Genomic DNA, 21,213 nt, shown 5'->3' with positions numbered 1-21,213 from the left:
GCATTCTCTCCTGACGTTTCGCCTGCATCTATGGCAAGCATCCTCAGAGGTAGTAAGGTCTGTTGGAACTAGGAAAAAGGTTTTATATATCTGTGGAATGAACAGGGTGGGACAAAGGACTCTTGTCTGCTGGAGCTAGGTGTGAATGTTTCAACTGACCACCTTGATTAGATATAATGGCCTGACAGTGCCTGGAGCAATCTTTTGTTGAGAGGTGATTAGATGTCCCTGATTGGGTTGTTGTAGGTTTTTTCGGGCTATACAGCTATGTTCTAGAGGCATTTTCTCCTGACATTTCACCTGCATCTATGGCAAGCATCCTCAGAGGTAGCGAGGTCTGTTGGAACTGGGAAAATTGGGTTGATTTCTCTGTGGAATGACCAGGGTGGGACAAAGGACTCTTGTCTGCTGGAGCTAGGTGTGAATGTTTCAACTGACCACCTTGATTAGCAGTGATTAGATGCCCCTGATTGTTTCCTCTCTGTTGTTTTGCTGTTGTAATTTTAGAGTTTTTTTAATACTGGTAACCAGATTGTGTTCATTTTCATGATTTCCTTCTTTCTGTTGAAATTGTCCACATGCTTCTTGTGGATTTCAGTGGCTTCTCTGTGTAGTCTGACATGGTGGTTGTGAGAGTGGCCCAGCATTTCTGTGTTCTCAGATCATATGCTGTGTCCAGGTTGGTTCATCAGGTGCTCTGCTATGGCTGACTTCTCTGGTTGACTTAGTCTGCAGCGCCTTTCATGTTCCTTGATTCATGTTTGGGAGCTGTGTTGAAACATTCACATCTAGCTCCAACAGACAAGAGTTCTTTCTCCCACCCTGGACATTCCAATTTTCCTAGTTCCAACAGACCTCACAACCTCTGAGGATGCTTGCCATAGATGCAGGTGAAACATCAGGAGAGAATGCCTCTAGACCATGGCCATATAGCTCGAAAAAACCTACAACAACCCAGTGATCCCGGCCATGAAAGCCTTCGACTACATTCTCACTGATTGACTTTGCAGCTGCAAGGGTATTCAATACTTATCAAGCTTGCTAATTACAACAACCACACTTGCTTCAAACAAATAAAGATTCTTTCTCCCACCCTGGACATTATTTATTTATTATTTATTGATTACGGTTGCTTATACCCCGCCCTTCTCACCCGGGGGGACTCAGGGCGGCTTACACACACAAGGCACAATTCGATGCCTGTATTACAGAAACATAACATCAAAAACATAACATCAATAACAACAATAATTATAACACTGATAACAATTAACGTAAACAATCAATATTATCGGCAGGAATAGCCATAAACCCGTAAAAACAATTAAAACAATAAAAACAATACAAACCTCATTGCTGGTCAGCATTTAACCGACTCATAGTTAGGTTCTACTTTCCACACATTGTCGGTCCTATCATTCTGGTTCCATATCTAATTGTCAGGGTGCCCAAAGGCCTGGTCCCAGAGCCACGTCTTTACCTTCCTCCTGAAGGCAAGGAGGGAAGTTGAAGCCCTGATTTCCCCCGGGAGTGAGTTCCACAGATGAGGGGCCACCACTGAGAAGGCCCTGCTCCTCGTCCCCACCAGCCTCACTTGTGATAGCGGTGGGGTCGTGAGCAGGGCCTCCCCAGATGATCTCAGATTCCGAGATGGGACGTAGAGGGAGATACGTTCGGACAGATACGCTGGACCGGAACCGTAAAGGGTTTTGTAGGTCAAAACCAGCACCTTGAATTGTGCTCGGAACTGAATCGGCAGCCAGTGGAGCTGGCATAACAGGGGGGTGGTGTGTTCTCTGTATGTCGCTCCAGTAAGCAGTCTAGCTGCCGCTCGTTGGACCAGTTGGAGTTTCCGAACAGTCTTCAAGGGCAACCCCACGTAGAGTGCGTTGCAGTAGTCTATACGGGATGTGACAAGAGCATGGACCACTGTGGCCAGATCAGACTTCCCGATTGTGTTCGGAATCCATACACATACACACACACACATTATATATATATACTCTGTGTGTGTGTGTGTGTGTGTGTGTGTGTGTGTGCACTCCACTTGACTCATTTCCAACAGCGGTATATTAGCGGTATACAAGTGTACTAAATAAATAAATAAACACACACACATTATATATATATACTGTGTGTGTGTGTGTGTGTGTGTGTGTGCACTCCACTTGACTCATTTCCAACAGGCCTCTGAACAAACCTCTGAAGATGCCATTAGCCGCGGATGAAGGCAAAACATCAGGAGAGAATGCTGCTGGAACATGGCCTACAGCTTGAAAAACTCACAGCAACCCAGTACAATTTCATTCCATCCATTCATCACTTAAAGAGCTCTGCTTTTGCCTTCATGCCCAACTGTGTCCTGATTTGGCCTTCTGGCTGCTTAGCACTCTGGGCTTCCGAACCCTGCGATTTGGGGAACTGAAATTGCAAAATGGAGACATAGAGAGCGACCCCCCTCCGAACTCTTGCCTTTGCTGCATGTTCATTGCGATGTTTTTTCCCTCCCTCCCTCCTTCTCTTCCTTCTCTCCCACTTCCCTCCTGCCGGACGCCCTCCCTGCGGAGCCAGCCAGCAGCTACGCCTTGTACGGGGAGCGCCTTGGACTCTTGGAGGAGAACCCCAACCCGGAGTCGCAGAAGTTCATTGTGGCGGTGGAGACCATGCTACAGACCACACTGCCCCTGCTCTTCCTCCCGCCGGGGGTCGTGCGCTGGGTCAACCCCAAGCTCTGGCAGGACCACATGGATGCCTGGGACGCCATCTTTGCCCACGGTCAGGGTCATGGGTGAGCGGTCAGCAAAGGGGCAGTCAGGGCAAGCAGTGGGCCATGGGTCAGTTGACATTGTGATTTGCCCTGAGTCCCCTGCGGGGTGAGAAGGGCGGAATATCAATACTGTAAATAAATAAATAAGTAAATATGACAGCATAGAATCATAGAATCATAGAATCAAAGAGTTGGAAGAGACCTCATGGGCCATCCAGTCCAACCCCATTCTGCCAAGAAGCAGGAACATTGCATTCAAATCACCCCTGACAGATGGCCATCCAGCCTCTGCTTAAAAGCTTCCAAAGAAGGAGCCTCCACCACACTCCGGGGCAGAGAGTTCCACTGCTGAACGGCTCTCACAGTCAGGAAGTTCTTCCTAATGTTCAGATGGAATCTCCTCTCTTGTAGTTTGAAGCCATTGTTCCCTTGCGTCCTAGTCTCCAAGGAAGCAGAAAACAAGCTTGCTCCCTCCTCCTCCCTGTGGCTTCCTCTCACATATTTATACATGGCTATCATGTCTCCTCTCAGCCTTCTCTTCTTCAGGCTAAACATGCCCAGTTCCCTAAGCCGCTCCTCATAGGGCTTGTTCTCCAGACCCTTGATCATTTTAGTCGCCCTCCTCTGGACACATTCCAGTTTGTCAATATCTCTCTTGAATTGTGGTGCCCAGAATTGGACACAATATTCCAGATATGGTCTAACCAAAGCAGAATAGAGGGGTAGCATTACTTCCTTAGATCTAGACACTATGCTCCTATTGATGCAGGCCAAAAGAGAGTTCCACTGCTGAACAGCTCTCACCGTCAGGAAGTTCTTCCTAATGTTCAGATGGAATCTCCTCTCTTGTAGTTTGATGCCATTGTTCCAATGCGTCCTAGTCTCCAAGGAAGCAGAAAACAAGCTTGATCCCTCCTCCTCCCTGTGGCTTCCTCTCACATATTTATACATGGCTATCATGTCTCCTCTCAGCCTTCTCTTCTTCAGGCTAAACATGCCCAGTTCCCTAAGCCGCTCCTCATAGGGCTTGTTCTCCAGACCCTTGATCATTTGAGTCGCCCTCTTTCTCTGGACACATTCCAGCTTGTCAATATCTCTCTTGAATTGTGGTGCCCAGAATTGGACACAATATTCCAGATGTGGTCTAACCAAAGCAGAATAGAGGGGTATCATTACTTCCTTAGATCTAGACACTAGGCTCCTCTTGATGCAGGCCAAAATCCCATTGGCTTTTTTTGCCGCCACATCACATTGTTGGCTCATGTTTAACTTGTTGTCCACGAGGACTCCAAGATCTTTTTCACACGTACTGCTCTCGAGCCAGGCACTGTCCCCTATTCTGTATCTTTGCATTTCATTTTTTCTGCCAAACAACTTGATCAGTGACTAAAATAATTAAGCAATGTATCAAGGTAAAGGAAGATGAGGTAGCAAGTAGCCAGTGTTCCTGGGTTATGTGTGCCTGAAAGCGGGCATGGGAGATGATGGGATGGGAGATGGAAATGATTTTTGAGCCCTGCCTATGCCTCCTCCTCCAGCGGACAAGTGCATCCAGAACATCTACCAGGAGTTCTGCCTGGGCCAGCCTCGCAAGTATTCAGGGATCATGGCCGAACTGCTGCTGCAGGAGGAAATGTCCCTCGACTCCATCAAGGCCAACATGACCGAGTTCACCGCCGGTGGCGTTGACACGGTGAGCGGACCTCCCTTGTGTGAGTCACACTCTCTCAGCCTCAGAAGAAAGCGAGGCAAAATCTCCCTGGAATAACAACAAATATACCTGTATTTACTCCAGCCTAATGCACCATCAAATCTAAGGATCACTTCAATTTTCAAAACCCTATAACCAAAAAAGTATTTGCTGACCAATGTAGTGTGCAGCAGCAAAAAGTGGACTCTGTGTAACTGTTGGGGTTCAGCCTGTGTGTGAACCTAAACCTGATTCTCTGATTGTATTTCCTGAAGCCCATGTAGATGTCAATGTGAATTCTGAGGCCAATTTAGATGATGATGGTTTGAGTAGTGAAAATCCTACAGCCTTGGAAAGTGAAAGTCAAGATTCCCATGAGAACATGCATTCCAAGCCGAGTGGAGATGTTTCACGCCCTTTTCCTCCCAGTCTTAGTTCTCCAGAGATTCTGACACCTGGTCTCCCTAATGAGGATAGGCGGGGGCAGATTTGGCAGAGCCGGGGTGAAGCACAAAGTTTACGTAGGTCAGCCAGATTGAGAGAAATGCAAATGAAATCTTCAGGTGTGTCTCGCAATAGATTTCTCGGCCTTAAATATGCCTGGCCTGAATGCAGCTTCAGACCAGGAATCATTTCAGATTCATGTGCAAACTTTTCCAGGTCTCCTGATTCAAGTGGCCTTGTTCCTTGGAGGTTTTCTAGTTGTACCAAGTATGCTTAGTGCATTGCTAACAGTTTCCAGGATTCAGCACTTTGCTGTGGATTTCATGATTTTGTTTGTGGGTTTGTGGACATTTCTTGTTCCTGATTTTTACTGTGACTCTTTACCTTTGCAAAATTCTTCTATTTTGTATTCATGTTTCATCAAAAAAAGGATTGTTTTCCTGAAGTCAAGTGTGGTGGATTGTTGTCTGAGGGTCCAGTTTCCTGCTCTGGGTTGCAACAGTAACATGCCCACAGGGTTGGCCCTAGTTTATTTTCAAGTGTAAGCAAACAGTATTTTGGCGCCCCCCCCCCCCAAAACCAATAACTGAAAAATAAATGGTAGATGGTAGAGGTGAATAAAAGGGTTACCTTACAAACCAGAAATTTACCTATAACATTATGTTCATATACTTACATTACATAGAATTAACACAAATTAATGCATCACTGACAAAGGCTAAGCCAATGCAAAACAGAAAATCAAGTCTACCTTTGTCCATTACAGTTCCTCATGTTGTGGTGACTTCCCAAACATAAAATTATTTTCATTGCTACTTCAGAAGTGTCATTTTGCTACTGTTATGAATTGTAATGTAAATATCTTATATGTAGGATGTATTTTCATTCATTGGTCCAAATTTGGCACAACCCAATACGCCCAAATTTCAATACTAGTGAGGTTGAGGTGGGGGTTGATTTTATCATTTGGGAGTTGTAGTTGCTGGGATTTATTGTTCAATTACAAGGGGGATTGGTTTTGTCCTTTGGGAGTTGTAGTTGCTGGGATTTATAGTTCGCCTACCATCAAAGCGCATTCTGAACTCCACCAATGATGGAATTGAACCAAACTTGGCACACAGAACTCCCTTGAGTTTTGGAGTTGTAGTTCACCTACATCTAGAGAGCACAGTGGACTCAAACCATGATGGATCTGGACCAAACTTGGCATGAATACTCAAGATGTCCAAATGTGACATCTTGGTGGATTGTTGTGGTTGTTTTTGGGCTATATGGCCATATTCTAGAGGCATTCTCTCCTGACATTTCGCCTGCATCTATGGCAAGCATCCTCAGAGGTAGTGAGGTACATCCTCACTACCTCTGAGGATGCTTGCCATAGATCAGTGGTTTTCAACCTAGGGTCCCCAGATGTTTTTGACCTACAACTCCCAGAAATCCCAGCCAGTTTAGCAGCTGTTAGGATTTCTGGAAGTTGAAGGCCAAAAACATCTGGGGACACCAGGTTGAGAACCACTGCCATAGATGCAGGCGAAACGTCAGGAGAGAATGCCTCTAGAACATGGCCATATAGCTCGAAAAAACCCACAACAACCCAGTGATTCTGGCCATGAAAGCCTCCAACAATATAATACTGGTGGAGTTTGTGGAAAATAGACCCTGACATTTGGGAGTTGTAGTTACTTGGATTTATCATTCACCTACAATCAAAGAGCATTTTGAATTCCACCAACAATAGAATTGGCCAAACTTCCCACAGAGAACACAATTGTGGGAGTTGCAGTCCAAAACACCTGGACAGAGGTCCGAAGTGTAGATGCACCCAGGTGCAAGGGATGTTGGTGCCTTCAACAGGACTGATGCTCATTGCCTTCTTTGTCTTGCTTTGTGTCTCCCTTTCTGGGCTCCAGACGGCCGTCCCGCTGCTCTTCTCGCTCTTTGAGCTGGCCCGCAACCCCCAGGTCCAGGCGTCCATCCGGGAGGAGATCCAGGCGGCCGAGAAGCAGGGCTTCGGGGAGATCTCCAAGGTCCTCAACAGCCTGCCTCTGCTCAAAGGGGCCATCAAGGAGACACTGCGGTGAGGGAAAGCCTTTGGGGATTCAAAGGGCAACGGGGGTCCCAGGGTGATGCCAGATTGGCCTGCATCAATAGGAGCATAGTGTCTAGATCTAAGGAAGTAATGCTACCCCTCTATTCTGCTTTGGTTAGACCACACCTGGAATATTGTCTCCAATTCTGGGCACCGCAATTCAAGAGAGATATTGACAAGCTGGAATGTGTCCAGAGGAGAGTGACTAAAATGATCAAGAGTCTGGAGAACAAGCCCTATGAGGAGCGGCTTAAGGAGCTGGGCATGTTTAGCCTGAAGAAGAGAAGGCTGAGAGGAGATATGATGATAGCCATGTATAAATATGTGAGAGGAAGCCACAGGGAGGAGGAGGGAGCAAGCTTGTTTTCTGCTTCCTTGGAGACTAGGACGCATTGGAACAATGGCTTCAAACTACAAGAGAGGAGATTCCATCTGAACATGAGGAAGAACTTCCTGACTGTGAGAGCCGTTCAGCAGTGGAACTCTCTGCCCCGGAGTGTGGTGGAGGCTCCTTCTTTGGAAGCTTTTAAGCAGAGGCTGGATGGCCATCTGTCAGGGGTGATTTGAATGCAATATTCCTGCTTCTTGGCAGAATGGGGTTGGACTGGATGGCCCATGAGGTCTCTTCCAACTCTTTGATTCTAGGATTCTATATTCCAGGCTCAGAATCCAAATAACCTTCATGGGTGAGAGAGCAGACTGGCCAAAACACACTCAATGGATTTCAATTGGGAGAAAAATAGCTCTGTTGTGAACTGCCTGGCAAGGGTGCTCACCAAAATTAATCACCAAAGTTCCAAATCGAAGACGCACCTAGAACCAAAGACAGTAGACAGAGGCATTTTATTGCACGCTTGTCCAAGATGCAAAGCCTGTGGCCTCCTTAGTGTCCAGTTCTGGGCAAAGCAATTCAGGAAAGAGGTGGACAGAGGAGGGTGACCTAGTTTGCAGCCGACACCAAATGGGGAGGGAGAGCCAATACTCCAGAAGACAGGAGCAGAGTTCAAAACAATCTTCACAGATGAGAGAGATGATGGGCGAAAACTAACACAATGAAGTTCAACAGGGACAAATGCAAGAGACTCCACTTAGGTAAAAGAAATGGAAAAGCAAAGAGACAGAATGGGTGGGGCGATGCCCGGCTCAAGAGCAGGACGTGTGGAAAAGATCTTGGAGTCCTCGTGGACAAGTTAAACACGAGCCAGGGATGTGATGCGGTGGCAAAAAAAGCCAATGGGATTTTAGCCTATATCAATAGGCATCTAGTGCCTAGATCCAGGGGAGTCATACTACCCATGCTCTACTCTGCCTTGGTTAGGCCACACCTGCAATCACACTGTGTCCAATTCTGGGCACCACAATTGAAGGGAGATGTCAACAAGCTGGAATGTGTCCAGAACAAGCCCTATGAGGAGCGGCTTAAAGAGCTGGGCATGGTTAGCCTGAAGAAGAGACGGCTGAGAGGAGACATGATAAGGGCCATGGATCAAGATGTTAGGGGAAGTCATAGGGAGGAGGGAGCAGGCTTCATTTCTGCTGCGCTGGACACTAGGATGCAATGGAACAGTGGCTTCAAACTACTAGAAAGGAGAACATTAGGAAGAGCTTCCTGACTGTGAGAGCTGTTCAGCAGTGGAACTCTCTGTTCCAGATTGTGGCAGAGGCTCCTTCTTTGGAAGCTTTGAAACAGAGGCTGGATGGCCATCTGTTGGGGGTGCTTTGAATGCAATATCCCTGCTTCTTGGCAGAATGGGGTTGGACTGGATGGCCCAGGAGGTCTCTTCCAACTCTACGATTCTATGATTCTACAACAGACAGAGGTATTTCATTACATGCTTGGTCAAGAAGCAATGCCTGTGGACTCCTTAGGTCAGACCTCACCTGGGGTGATAACTCAGTGTCCAGTTCTGGGCAAAGCAATTCAGGAAGGAGGTGAACAAGAGGGAAAGTGTCCAGAGGAGGGTGACCCAAATGGCCAAGGCTTAAAGAGGAGTGGCTGAAAGAGATAGGGATGTTTCATCTGGAGACGAGAAGGTTGAGAGAAGGCAACATGAGAGCCATGTTTGAATATTGGGAAGAGGGTCCCATTGAGAAGGAAGGGGCAAGGCTTGTTTTCTGGGACACAACGGAGCCATGGATTCAATTGGCAGGAAAAGAGATTCCACCACAACATGTAGAAGAACCTCCCAATGCCAAGAGATCTTCATTAATGGAATATGGGAGTCTGGTGGAGTCTTCTTCTCAAGAGGGTTTTCAACAGAGGCTGGATGGCCATCTGTTGATGTCTTTTTGTGTGGCAGAAGGAAGTTACCCTACATAGCTTTTGGACTCGGTCCCAACTCTAGGATCCTAGGATCCTATGAAATGGGCAACCAAATGTCTCAAGAGGCAAGGAAAGGGTGTGTCCCTCTTTGGTATAAAACAGGCCCCCAAACTCCTTGATCCCTTTCCATCTCCATTGTGACCGTTTTCTCTCTTGCAGGCTGTACCCAGTGGGCATCACCGTCCAGCGGCATCTGACCCAAGACATGGTGCTCCAGAATTACTGTGTACCTGCCGGGGTCAGTATTTCACAGAAGGAGGTGTTTTTGAAGTCTTTCCTCAGCTCTATCAATGCCAATGGCTGCTGCAATTCAAACTCCACTCTCCTGACTCAACAGAACAAACTGCAGCCCCCCAGGTGTTACAATATCACAACTCCCATCCTCTCTGGCCGTGATGTTTAGTAATGGGCAATACAGGAATTGTAATCCAATATCTGGAGGAGGATGTGGCAAGCTGGATTCGGCAGTGTTTCGGTTGGGCATAACTACATGACATTAGCGGGTCAGACTAGATGGCCCTTGGGGTTCCTTCCAGCTTTAAACTTCTCATACTCCAGTGTTCCTAGGATTTTCGCTAAAGGTCACATGACCATCTGTCAGGAGTGCTTGAGTTGAGCATGTCTGCATGGAATTGGTGTCTGGACTAGATGGCCTTTGGAGATCCCTTCCAAGATTCTATGACTCCACAGTGTTCCTCGGTTTTCAAATAGAGGACAGATGGACATCTGTCTTGAGTATTTTATTTGGGCATTAGGGACTCAAGTAGATGGCCCGGGGGGGGGGGGGGGGTCCCTGATGACTCTAAAGTGTCTTCAAGCAGAGATTGGATGGGCAAGTTTCAGGAATGCCTTTGCTGCATGATACTCAGAGATTAGACTAAAATTCCAAGACTCAACATCTGTTCCTAGGCTTTTAACTCGAGGTCAGATCGCCTTCTGTCAGGAGTGCTTCTGATGGGCATGTCTACACAACATTAGAGGCTGGACTAGATGACCCTTGGAGGTACCTTCCAAGATTCTATGACTCCACAGTGGTCCTGTATCTTCAAATAGAGGTCAGGTGGCCACCTGCCAGGAGTGTTTGCGTTGGGCATGCCTTCATGGCATTGGTGTCTGGACTAGATGGTCTTTGGAGGTCCCTTCCAGGATTCTATGACTCCATAGTATTCCTGTATCTTCAAATAGAGGCCAGGTGGCAATTGGTCTGGAGTGCTTGAGTTGGGCATGTCTGCATGGCATTAGGGACTGGTCTAGATGACCTTTGGAGGTCCCTTCCAAGATTTTATGACTCCACAGTGTTCCTATAGCTTTCAATAGAGGTGAGATGGCCATTTGTCTGGAGTGCTTGAGTTGGGCATGACTGCATAGCATTAGGGACTGGACTAGATGACCCTTGGAGGTCTCTTCCAAGAATCTATGACCTCACTATATTCCTAGAGCTTTAAATAGAGGTCAGATGGCGATTTGTCTGGAGTGCTTGAGTTGGGCATCACTACATGACATTGGGGAGTTGGACTAGATGGCCCTTGGGGTTCCTTCCAGTTCTAAGCTTCTAATACTGTGTTCCTGGGCCTTTAACTGGAGATCAGATGACCACCTGTCAGGAGTGCTTATGTTGGGCATGTCTGCATGCATTAGGGGCTGGACTAGATGGCCTTTGGAGGTCCCTTCCAAGAATATGTTCCTGGATCCTCAAATAGAGGTCAGATGTGCATCTTTTGGGAGTGCTTGGCATTGGGAGTTGGACTAGATGTCCCTTGGGGCCCCACTGATCCCTGTTTCATGTATCTTTCTGCAGACCTTGTGCCAGGTGGGGCTGTATGTCCTAGGCCGGAGCCCTGAGGTCTTCAGCCACCCGGAGCGCTACGACCCAACCCGCTGGCTGGGCAAGGAGGACAATCACTTCAAGGCCCTCTCCTTCGGCTTCGGGTCACGCCAGTGCATTGGCCGGCGGTTGGCCGAATCGGAGATGATGCTCTTCCTGATGCACGTGAGTCCCTGTGGGCATGGAGGGAGCACCAAACAGCCTTGCACTGCCCTGGCTCTGCAATGGACATCTGGTTTGGAGAGGCACCTGCCTTCTTTGCAAGGAGAAGACCTTGCAAAGCTGCAACTGTTGTCAAGCAATTTAGAATGGCTGTGGATGGGCCCAAGCCATTGTGGGTTGCCTGGTGAGAAAGAGAAGCCAATATTATAGAATTAATCTCACCAAGTTGAAGAGAAAACCACCAAGTTATTTATTTCATTCCAGCTGAAAAGGATGAAGATTGCAGTAATCTGCCAACAAAATCGACATGCCCACTGGGCAAAAAGATACAATATTTATACAATATTCAGATTCAAAAGTTCCCATGCCCACCCTTCTCCCCCCTCTCCGAGCTGGCTTTGTTATGATTGGCTGTGATGTCAGCAAACCAGCAGGAGAGCCAATGGTGGCCTAAGCCCTGCTTTGGCCTCTCAGCCAATGTCAACAAGGAAAACAATGAAGAAATGTCTACTTGTCAGGATTGAGGTGGCCAATGTTTGCCTAATGATACAGTGATAGCTTAGCTCTCAAGCCAGAATCTGAGTTGTTGTTTTAATCTTTTGAATCATCATCTCTGTCTAGCGCCCAAGGGGTTAGATCAGTGGTTCTCAACCTGGGGTCCCCAGATGTTTTTGGCCTACAACTCCCAGAAACCTCAGCCAGTTTATCAGCTGTTAGGATTTCTGGGAGTTGTAGGCCAAAAACATCTGGGGACCCCAGGTTGAGAAGCACTGGACTAGATCCTTTATTTCATAGTCCTGTGGTATGGGGTTCATGGATGAAGCTGAAGTTGGTCTCAGCCGGTTGGGATTGATACAATGGAAAGGCTGTGGTGAAATTCCTGGTTCCTCGCAGATAGGAAGACATCCTTTGTGTTGAGTGATTCAAATGTCCATAGGTCAGCATTTCTCAACCTGGGAGTCGGGACTCCTGGGGGAGGTCACCAGGGGGTGTCAGAGGTGTCACCAAAGACCATCAGAAAACACAGTATTTTCTGTTGGTCATGGGGGTTATGTGTGGGAAGTTTGGCCCAATTCTATCGTCGGTGGGGTTCAGAATGCTCTTTGATTGTGGGTGAACTATAAATCCCAGCAACCACAACTCCCAAATGTCAATGTCTATTTTCCCCAAACTCCACATTTGGCCATATTGAGTATCTGTGCCAAGTTAGGTCCAGATCCATCCTTGTTTGAGACGACAGTGCTCTCTGGATGTAGGTGAACTACAACTCCAAAACTCATGCTCTTTGATTGTAGGTTAACTATAAATCCCAACAACTACAACTCCCAAATGACAAAAATCAATCCTCCCCCCCCCCTCCAACCCCATTAGTATTCAAATTTTGACATAATGGGTATTTGTGCCAAATTTGGTCCAGTGAATGAAAATACATCCTGTATATCAGATATTTACATGGCGATTCATAACAGTAGTAAAATTACAGTTATGAAGTAGCAATGAAAATAATTTATATGGTTGTGGGTCACCACAAATATGAGGAACTGTATTAAAGAGTTGCGGTATTAGGAAGGTTGAGAACCATTGCCATAGGTCTTCTCTTTCCAGATGGTCTAGCCTTTTGCCCACCGAGATCTGGTCTGATAAGAGCATTTATTCTTATTGTCCATGCAAGTGGGCTTGGTGAAACCATTTGTTAAGGGATTACCAGCTCAGGAGCCGTGAAGGGACTTCCTGAGCCATGAGAGTTGCTGGTTTTTTTCATATAAACACATATGCCGCCGTGCCTGGGGGCTATAAAACTCTTAGTGAAAGAGACATAGACATGACATCTTCCCCCCAGGGGATTGCTTCTTGCCTTCCTTTAAGAACTGGAACTCCCAAGGACCAAAACACTGTAGATAACTCAAAATAGGTTTTATTGTTCACAAAGAGTTATTCCTTTAAGGCAATAAGCTGGAAGTTTCAAAGGGGTAAAGGAAATATACATTACAGTCTCTGGTTGTCTTGGGTCCAAGGAGATTTCGCAGCTGAGAAGCTTTTCCTGTTCCCTCTTTTCTCAATGGCTGTGAAGGTCGGAACAAACACAACCCCCAGTCCAATGGCCTATGTTGAAGGCACAAAGTCTTCCTTTTGATGCCAAAGGACCGGTTTGAAGGCGCTTGGGTCTCCTCAACGTTGTCCAGGGCGATCTGGGCATGAAGTATGAGTCCCAAGGGTAAAAACCTTAGAATTGGTGATGAGAGGTAACTTAATCAAGGGCTTCAGAGACAAGTCTCTCTCTCACGTCCATCCGATAGAAAGTTTGATGGTAGAATGAAAAGAAGGCCCTGCCCTCTTCCCCAGGAAGGGGAGGAGCCAAACAATTAAGCAGGGAGGCAATTCAACATGATGAGAAGTAACTTAATTAAGGACTTTAGAGCCAAGTCTCTCTCTCACGTCCATCCGATAGAAAGTTTGATGGTAGAATGAAAAGAAAGCCCTGCCCTCTTCCCCAGGAAGGGGAGGAGCCAAACAATTAAGCCAGGGAGGCAATTCAACAGATGCAAACAACATTGATTGACAGCTACAAATAACCTATCAATCCAACTATACATTGACAAAGTAAGCAAGTATGGGCATGTTATACAGTTTAAACCTTTGCACTTTAAAGTTCTACACACAGGTGGCACCACTCGCACTGTCACAACACACAGACACATAGGGGATGGGGAATGGGGTGAGGGAACATACAAGGAATTCATAGGAAGAGAGGGAGAATCATGCAGGGTCTAAGGGAAAGTCACGTCAGCCCCGCAAAGTCCATAAAAGTTCATAAAGTTTGGCAAGAGTTCCTATAAAGTTCATGAAAGTTCATGGAAAGTCCATAAGAGTTGGGCCATGGGGCCATGGAAAAAGCCTTAGGTTCCCACATGGGGGAGAGATAGGGGATTATGGGATCATTCCAATCTGGTGTCCTTGGCAAAACTATGAATTCTCTGATTTTGAACTATCTTTTACAGAGTCCTGGAGAGGGGGGGGGTGTCACCTCCGATCTCACAACTCCCAGGGTGCCATAGCATTGAGCCATGGCAATTCAAGTGGTTATTGAGCCATGGCACCCCTTGATTGGCACCTTCATAGGCTAATTGGGCCCCTCTCTTTCTCTCATTCAGGTCCTGCGCAACTTCAAGATCGACACGGTCTCCAAGGCGGATCTGAACACGGTCTACAGGTTCATCCTGATGCCGGAGAAGCCCCCTTTGCTCACCTTCCGGCCCATTGACTAAGCAGAGCGGAGGGAGTGGGCCACCAAAGGGGCACGACTCTCACGGATATTATGCACCTCTACTGCTCCATTTGACTCTGCCCAGGCAAAAGAGTGCCTTGTCGAGAATCCTTGGGCTGGGAAGGTCCTCCAATGGCCATCTAGTCCACCCCCCTTATGCCATGCAGGCACGCACAACTCAAGCACTCTCATAAGATGCCCATCTGATCCCTATATAAAGATCTAAGAACATTGCCAAGTCTTGCAATCTTATAGTTGGAAGGGGTCTCCAAAGACCATCTAGTCCAGCCTTCTAGTGCCATGCATGCAGGCATGCCCAACTCAAGCACTCCCAAAAGATGCCCATCTGACCTCTATATAAAGACCTAAGAACACTGTGGAGTCTTGCAATCTTATAGTTGGATGGGGCCTCCAAAGACCATCTAGTCCAGCCCTCTAGTGCCATGCATGCAGGTATGCCCAACTCAAGCACTCCCAAAAGATGCCCATCTGACCTCTATATAAAGACCTAAGAACACTGTGGAGTCTTGCAATCTTATAGTTGGATGGGGCCTCCAAAGACCATCTAGTCCAGCCCTCTAGTGCCATGCATGCAGGTATGCCCAACTCAAGCACTCCCAAAAGATGCCCATCTTTTGTAAAGATCTAAGAACATTGTTGAGTCTTGGGATCTTACAGCTCCCAAGGCCATCTAGTCGAGATCCCTAGTGCCATGCATGCAGGTATGCCCAATTCAAGCACTCCCAAAAGATGCCCATCTGACCTGTATATAAAGGCCTATGAACACTGAGGAGTCTTGCAATCTTGTAGTTGGATGGGTCCTCCAAAGACCATCTAGTGTCATGTAAGCAGACATGCCCAACTCAAGCACTCCCAAAAGATGTCCATCTTTTCTAAAGATCTAAGAACACTGTGGAATCTTGTAATCTTAAATGGCACTATAGTCCAGCCCTCTAGTGCCATGCATGTAGGTATGCCCAACTCAAGCACTCCCAAAAGATACCCATGTGATCACTATGTAAAGATCTAAGAACACTGTTGAAGGGGCCCCCACAGGCCATCTAGTCGAGTTCCCTAGTGCCATGTATGTAGGCATGCCATGTATGTAGGCATGCCCAACTCAAGCACTCCCAAAAGATGCCTTTCTGAACTCTATATAAAGGCTTAAGAACATGGTGGAGTCTTGGGATCTTAGAGTTGGAAGGGTCCTCCAAAGGCCACCTAGTCCAGCCCCTAATGCTTTGCAGGCACGCTCAACTCAAGCACTCCCAAAAGATGCCCATCTGACCTCTATATGAAGGCCTAAGAACACTGCGAAGTCTTGCAATCTTATGGTTGGAAGGGGTCTCCTAAGACCATCTCGTCCAGCCCTGTAGTGCCATACATGCAGGCATGCCCAACTCAAACACCCCCTAAAGATGCCCATCTTTTGTAGATCTAAGAACACTGCGGAGTCTTGCAATCTTATAGTTGGAAGGGGTCTCCAAAGACCCTCTAGTCCAGCCCTCTAGTGCCATGCATGCAGGCATGCCCAACTCAAGCACTCCCAAAAGATGCCCATGTGATCACTATGTAAAGATCTAAGAACACTGTTGAAGGGGCCCCCACAGGCCATCTAGTCGAGTTCCCTAGTGCCATGTATGTAGGCATGCCATGTATGTAGGCATGCCCAACTCAAGCACTCCCAAAAGATGCCTTTCTGATCTCTATATAAAGGCCTAAGAACATGGTGGAGTTGTGGGATCTTAGAGTTGGAAGGGTCCTCCAAAGTCCACCTAGTCCAGCCCCTAATGCTATGCAGGCACATTCAACTCAAGAACTCCCAAAAGATGCCCATCTGACCTCTATATAAAGGCCTAAGAACACTGTGGAGTCTTGGGATCTTAGAGTTGGAAGGGTCCTCCAAAGGCCACCTAGTCCAACCCCTAATGCTTTGCAGGCACTACCAACTCAAACACTCCCCAGAAATCTCCATCTGACCTCTATATAAAGAACTAAAAACACTGTTGCGTCTTGGGATCTTGGAGTTAGAAGTGTCCTCCAAAGACCATCTAGTCTAGCTCTCTGGTGCCATGCATGCAGGCATGCCAAACTCAAGCACTCCCAGAAGATGCCCATCTGATCACTATGTAAAGATCTAAGAACGCTGTTAAAGCTAGAAGGGGCCTCCACAGGCCATCTAGTCGAGCTCCCTAGTGCCATGCATGCAGGTATGCCCAACTCAAGCACTCCCAAAAGATGCCCATCTGACCATGTAAAGGCCTAAGAACACTGTGGAGTCTTGGGATCTTAGAGTTGGAAGGGACCTCCAAAGGACACCTAGTCCAGCCCCTAATGCTTTGCAGGCACTACCAACTCAAGCACTCTCCAAAAAACCCTGGAGTTTTGGGATCTTAGAGTTGGGTCCTCCAAAGGCCATCTAGTCCAGCCCCCTGAAACCATTGAGGCACGCTCAACTCAAGCACTCTAAAAAAAATGCCCATCTGATCCGTATTGATAGATCTAAGAACAACATGGAGTCTTGGGATCTTAGAGTTGGATCGGATCCAACGAGGCCATCTATTCCAACCCCCTTGCCTTGAAGGAACGCACAACTAACCCGCCCCTCCCAAAGTATTATTCTGCACTGGATCATCTTGCAAAATGGTGATGTTCAATGGCAGATCTTCAGAGTTGATGGAAATTGACACAAAGTCATAGAGCCAGCAATAGGTCCAAAGGATTTATTTTCTGGTAGCCTTTGCTTCTTGCATGGTCTCCTTGAACCCAGAACAACCTAGTTGGGTTTTTTCTCCCCCTTTGAGGCAAACAGTGCAACCAAGTTCAGATTCGGAGGGTCTGCAAGAGTGGAAATTACCCCCTTCTTCATTTATTTTGCACCGTCTTCAATTGCAAAAGAAATATTTTGGGGGTGAGCTGGGAGCAATGGGGCCACAGAATAAAAAAGTTACCTCAAGAGACTAAAGTTTGTTTATTTATTGGAACAGGGATATCTCCAAATTTATCTGGAATGATAAAAAACCAAGGATACATTATAAAAATTTAATAGAACAAAAAGAAAAAAGAGGATTGGCTGCACCGGACCTAAAAACATACTTCGAAGCATGTGCCCTAACATGGGCCAGAGACTGGACCATGTTAAAGAAAAAGAAATTATTAACATTAGAGGGGATAGATCTAAGAGCAGGGTGGCACCACTATATTTGGTATAAAGGGAAAGAAAAAGAAAAAAACTTCGGGAATCATTTTATAAGGTCTGCAATTTTAAAAGTGTGGGAGAAATATAAATTAAAACTGTACAATAAAACACCAATTTGGATATCACCTCTGGAGGCGACGCAAAGAAGGTGTCTGGGGTGGAATGACTGGCCTGTTTACAAAGAAATACTAAAAACTAAACAAGGGGAGATAGAAATAAAAGAACAACAAGAACTAGTCCTAATTGACAAAAATATATCATGGTTCCAATACTGGCAAATTAAAGAAAAATTTAAGCTGGATAGGAAATTAGGATTCGCACAAGGAGACGAATTCTGGGATACCATCATGAAAACAGAAAGAAAATTAATAACCAAGTTACACAAAAAACTACTAGAATGGTATCTGGAAAAAAATGAGGAGAAAAATTACATGAGAAGATGGAACGAAAATATTCAAAGAAATATTAGAAAAGAAGAATGGAAGGTAATTTGGAAAAAAAGACTAAAATTTACATATAGAATCATAGAATCATAGAATCAAAGAGTTGGAAGAGACCTCAAGGGCCATCCAGTCCAACCCCCTGCCAAGAAGCAGGAATATTGCATTCAAATCACCCCTGACAAATGGCCATCCAGCCTCTGCTTAAAAGCCTCCAAAGAAGGAGCCTCCACCACACTCCGGGGCAGAGAGTTCCACTGCTGAACGGCTCTCACAGTCAGGAAGTTCTTCCTAATGTTCAGGTGGAATCTCCTCTCTTGTAGTTTGAAGCCATTGTTCCGCGTCCTAGTCTCCAAGGAAGCAGAAAACAAGCTTGCTCCCTCCTCCTCCCTGTGGCTTCCTCTCACATATTTATACATGGCTATCATATCTCCTCTCAGCCTTCTCTTCTTCAGGCTAAACATGCCCAGCTCCTTAAGCCACTCCTCATAGGGCTTGTTCTCCAGACCCTTGATCATTTTAGTCGCTCTCCTCTGGACACATTCCAGCTTGTCAATATCTCTCTTGAATTGTGGTGCCCAGAATTGGACACAATATTCCAGATGTGGTCTAACCAAAATATGCAATAGAATTAAGAGAAAACTGGGTAAAAATATCGCAAAGGTGGTATTTGACACCGAAGAAATTAGGCAGAATATATAATAATACAAGCACGACCTGCTGGAAATGTAAAAATAAAGAAGGGTCCTTTTATCATGCATGGTGGACGTGTGACAAAGCGAGAAAATTCTGGAGGGGAATACACAAGGAAATTCAATCGATGATGAAAATACAATTGCCATTGAAACCAGAGATCTTTCTATTGGGGATGTATAATAGAAAATTAGATGAGAATAAAGATAAAATACTATTCTTGATATTAACAGCAGCAAGGATGTGCTACGCCAAAGTATGGAAGCAAGAAGAGATACCAGAGATAAATGATTGGGTAACAAAAATATTGGATATAAGAAACCTAGATAAGCTAACTTTTCTACTGTTAAAGAATAAAGAAATCAAAAGGAAAGAAACGGATTGGAGTGATGTTACAGAATATCTAAAAAAGAAGAAAAAAGAAATAGTATTATAAGAAATACAAAAATAGACTGAATTACGCCAAAAAGAGGGAAAGAAGAAAATCCAAGGACATAAACAGCAAGAAGACTGATAAGATCCTCCGAAGATACCAGGAGGTCAAATTTTAATATTTTTTTTTCTTTTTCTGTTTCTGTGGTCTGCCTTTATTTTTACCTTTTTCCATTTCCTTTTTTTTTCTCTTCTTCTTTTTCTTTCTTTTTTTTTCTTTTCCTTTTCTTTTTCCCTGCTATGTTTTATGAAAATCTCAATAAAGAATATTTATAGAAGAGACTAAAGTTTGTTTATTTATTTCGGGCTTTTCTATCCCGTCCTTTCTCAACCTCGGCAGAGGGACTCAGGACGGCTAACAAAGCGGCACCCCATGGCGCCCACATCGAAACATAAATATACAATTAACAGCAATGTAATAATAACAGCAATATAAAACAGTATAAAACCATATAAACAATATAAAAACAATATAAAAACAGACAACCAATAGTCAGTGGTCACAGATTTAAATCATTATCCAAGGGCAGTCCATCAATTGAAGAGAGAGATTGACAAGCTGGAATGTGTCCAGAGGAGAGTGACTAAAATGATAAAAGGTCTGGAGAACAATCCCTATGAGGAGCGGCTTAAGGAGCTGGGCATGTTTAACCTGAAGAGGAGAAGGCTGAGAGATGATAGCCATGTAGAAATATGTGAGAGGAAGCCACAGGGAGGAGGAGGGAGCAAGCTTGTTTTCTGCTTCCCTGGAGACTAGGACGCAATGGAACAATGGCTTCAAACTACAAGAGAGGAGATTCCATCTGAACATGAGGAAGAACTTCCTGACTGGGAGAGCCGTTCAGCAGTGGAACTCTCTGCCCCGGAGTGTGGTGGAGGCTCCTTCTTTGGAAGGTTTTAAACAGAGGCTGGATGGCCATCTGTCGGGGGTGATTTGAATGCGATGTTCCTGCTTCTTGGCAGAATGGGGTTGGACTGGATGGCCCATGAGGTCTCTTCCAACTCTTAGATTCTATGATTGTATGAATTCTAAATAAGTCAACATGTCAGTAGGTCAGCCTATTCCTCAAAGGCCTCATCCCATAGCCAGGATTTTACTTGTTTCTGGAAGGTCAAGAGGGATGCAGCAGGTCTAATTTCACTCAGGAGGGAGTTCCATAGCCGGGGGGGGGGTCACCACAGAAAAGGCCCTGTCCTTTGTCCCCACCAGACACGATTGTGACAATGGGGGGGGGACAACGAGCAGGGTCTCCTCAGATGATCTTAGGGCCCGAGGTGGATCTTAGCGAGAGATACGTTCGGACAAGTAAACTGGGCCAGAACCATTAAGGCAGCGTTTCTCAGCCTGGGGATCGGACCCCTGGGAGGGTCGTGAGGGGGTGGTAGAGGGCATCAAAAGTGGACCAAGCCAGAGCAGCTGTGGCCAAACTCCACAATCATAGAATCATAGAATCAAAGAGTTGGAAGAGACCTCATGGGCCATCATCCAGTCCAACCCCATTCTGCCAACAAGCAGGAATATTGCATTCAAATCACCCCTGACAGATGGCCATCCAGCCTCTGTTTAAAAGCTTCCAAAGAAGGAGCCTCCACCACACTCCGGGGCAGAGAGTTCCACTGCTGAACGGCTCTCACAGTCAGGAAGTTCTTCCTCATGTTCAGATGGAATCTCCTCTCTTGTACTTTGAAGCCAATGAGACCCAATAAATACTCAGGCATCTAATGAAGGACACACTCAATTAAAGCTTAGAAGCCAAGGACTTGAAGTGGCTGCTGCAGCGGATCTCTTGTTGGCATTTCTTTGGTGGGGATTTGGTTTTCCTGGCACCTTGGAGAATAATAATAAACCATTTAGAAACTATTTTCAACTGGTCATTGGGTGCC

At 46.0% G+C, this 21,213-nt stretch overlaps 1 protein-coding gene across 1 annotated transcript in view; it reads left to right on the top strand.

Annotated features, from left to right (window-relative positions):
• LOC132773556 (cytochrome P450 11B, mitochondrial-like) overlaps positions 1-14,707 on the top strand; it is a 30,134-nt gene extending 15,427 nt beyond the window's left edge. The window contains exons 4-9 of the mRNA XM_060772798.2: positions 2,572-2,775; positions 4,306-4,460; positions 6,812-6,978; positions 9,473-9,551; positions 11,112-11,303; positions 14,453-14,707. Of these exons, the coding sequence (XP_060628781.2) occupies positions 2,572-2,775; positions 4,306-4,460; positions 6,812-6,978; positions 9,473-9,551; positions 11,112-11,303; positions 14,453-14,566 (911 nt within the window). The 3' untranslated portion in view covers positions 14,567-14,707. The remainder of the gene's footprint in view (positions 1-2,571; positions 2,776-4,305; positions 4,461-6,811; positions 6,979-9,472; positions 9,552-11,111; positions 11,304-14,452) is intronic.
• The last annotated feature ends 6,506 nt before the right edge of the window (positions 14,708-21,213 follow it).

Source organism: Anolis sagrei, chromosome 4, assembly GCF_037176765.1.
Source record: "Anolis sagrei isolate rAnoSag1 chromosome 4, rAnoSag1.mat, whole genome shotgun sequence".
Lineage (NCBI taxonomy): Eukaryota > Metazoa > Chordata > Lepidosauria > Squamata > Dactyloidae > Anolis > Anolis sagrei.
This window is presented reverse-complemented; position numbering and strand designations above follow the sequence as displayed.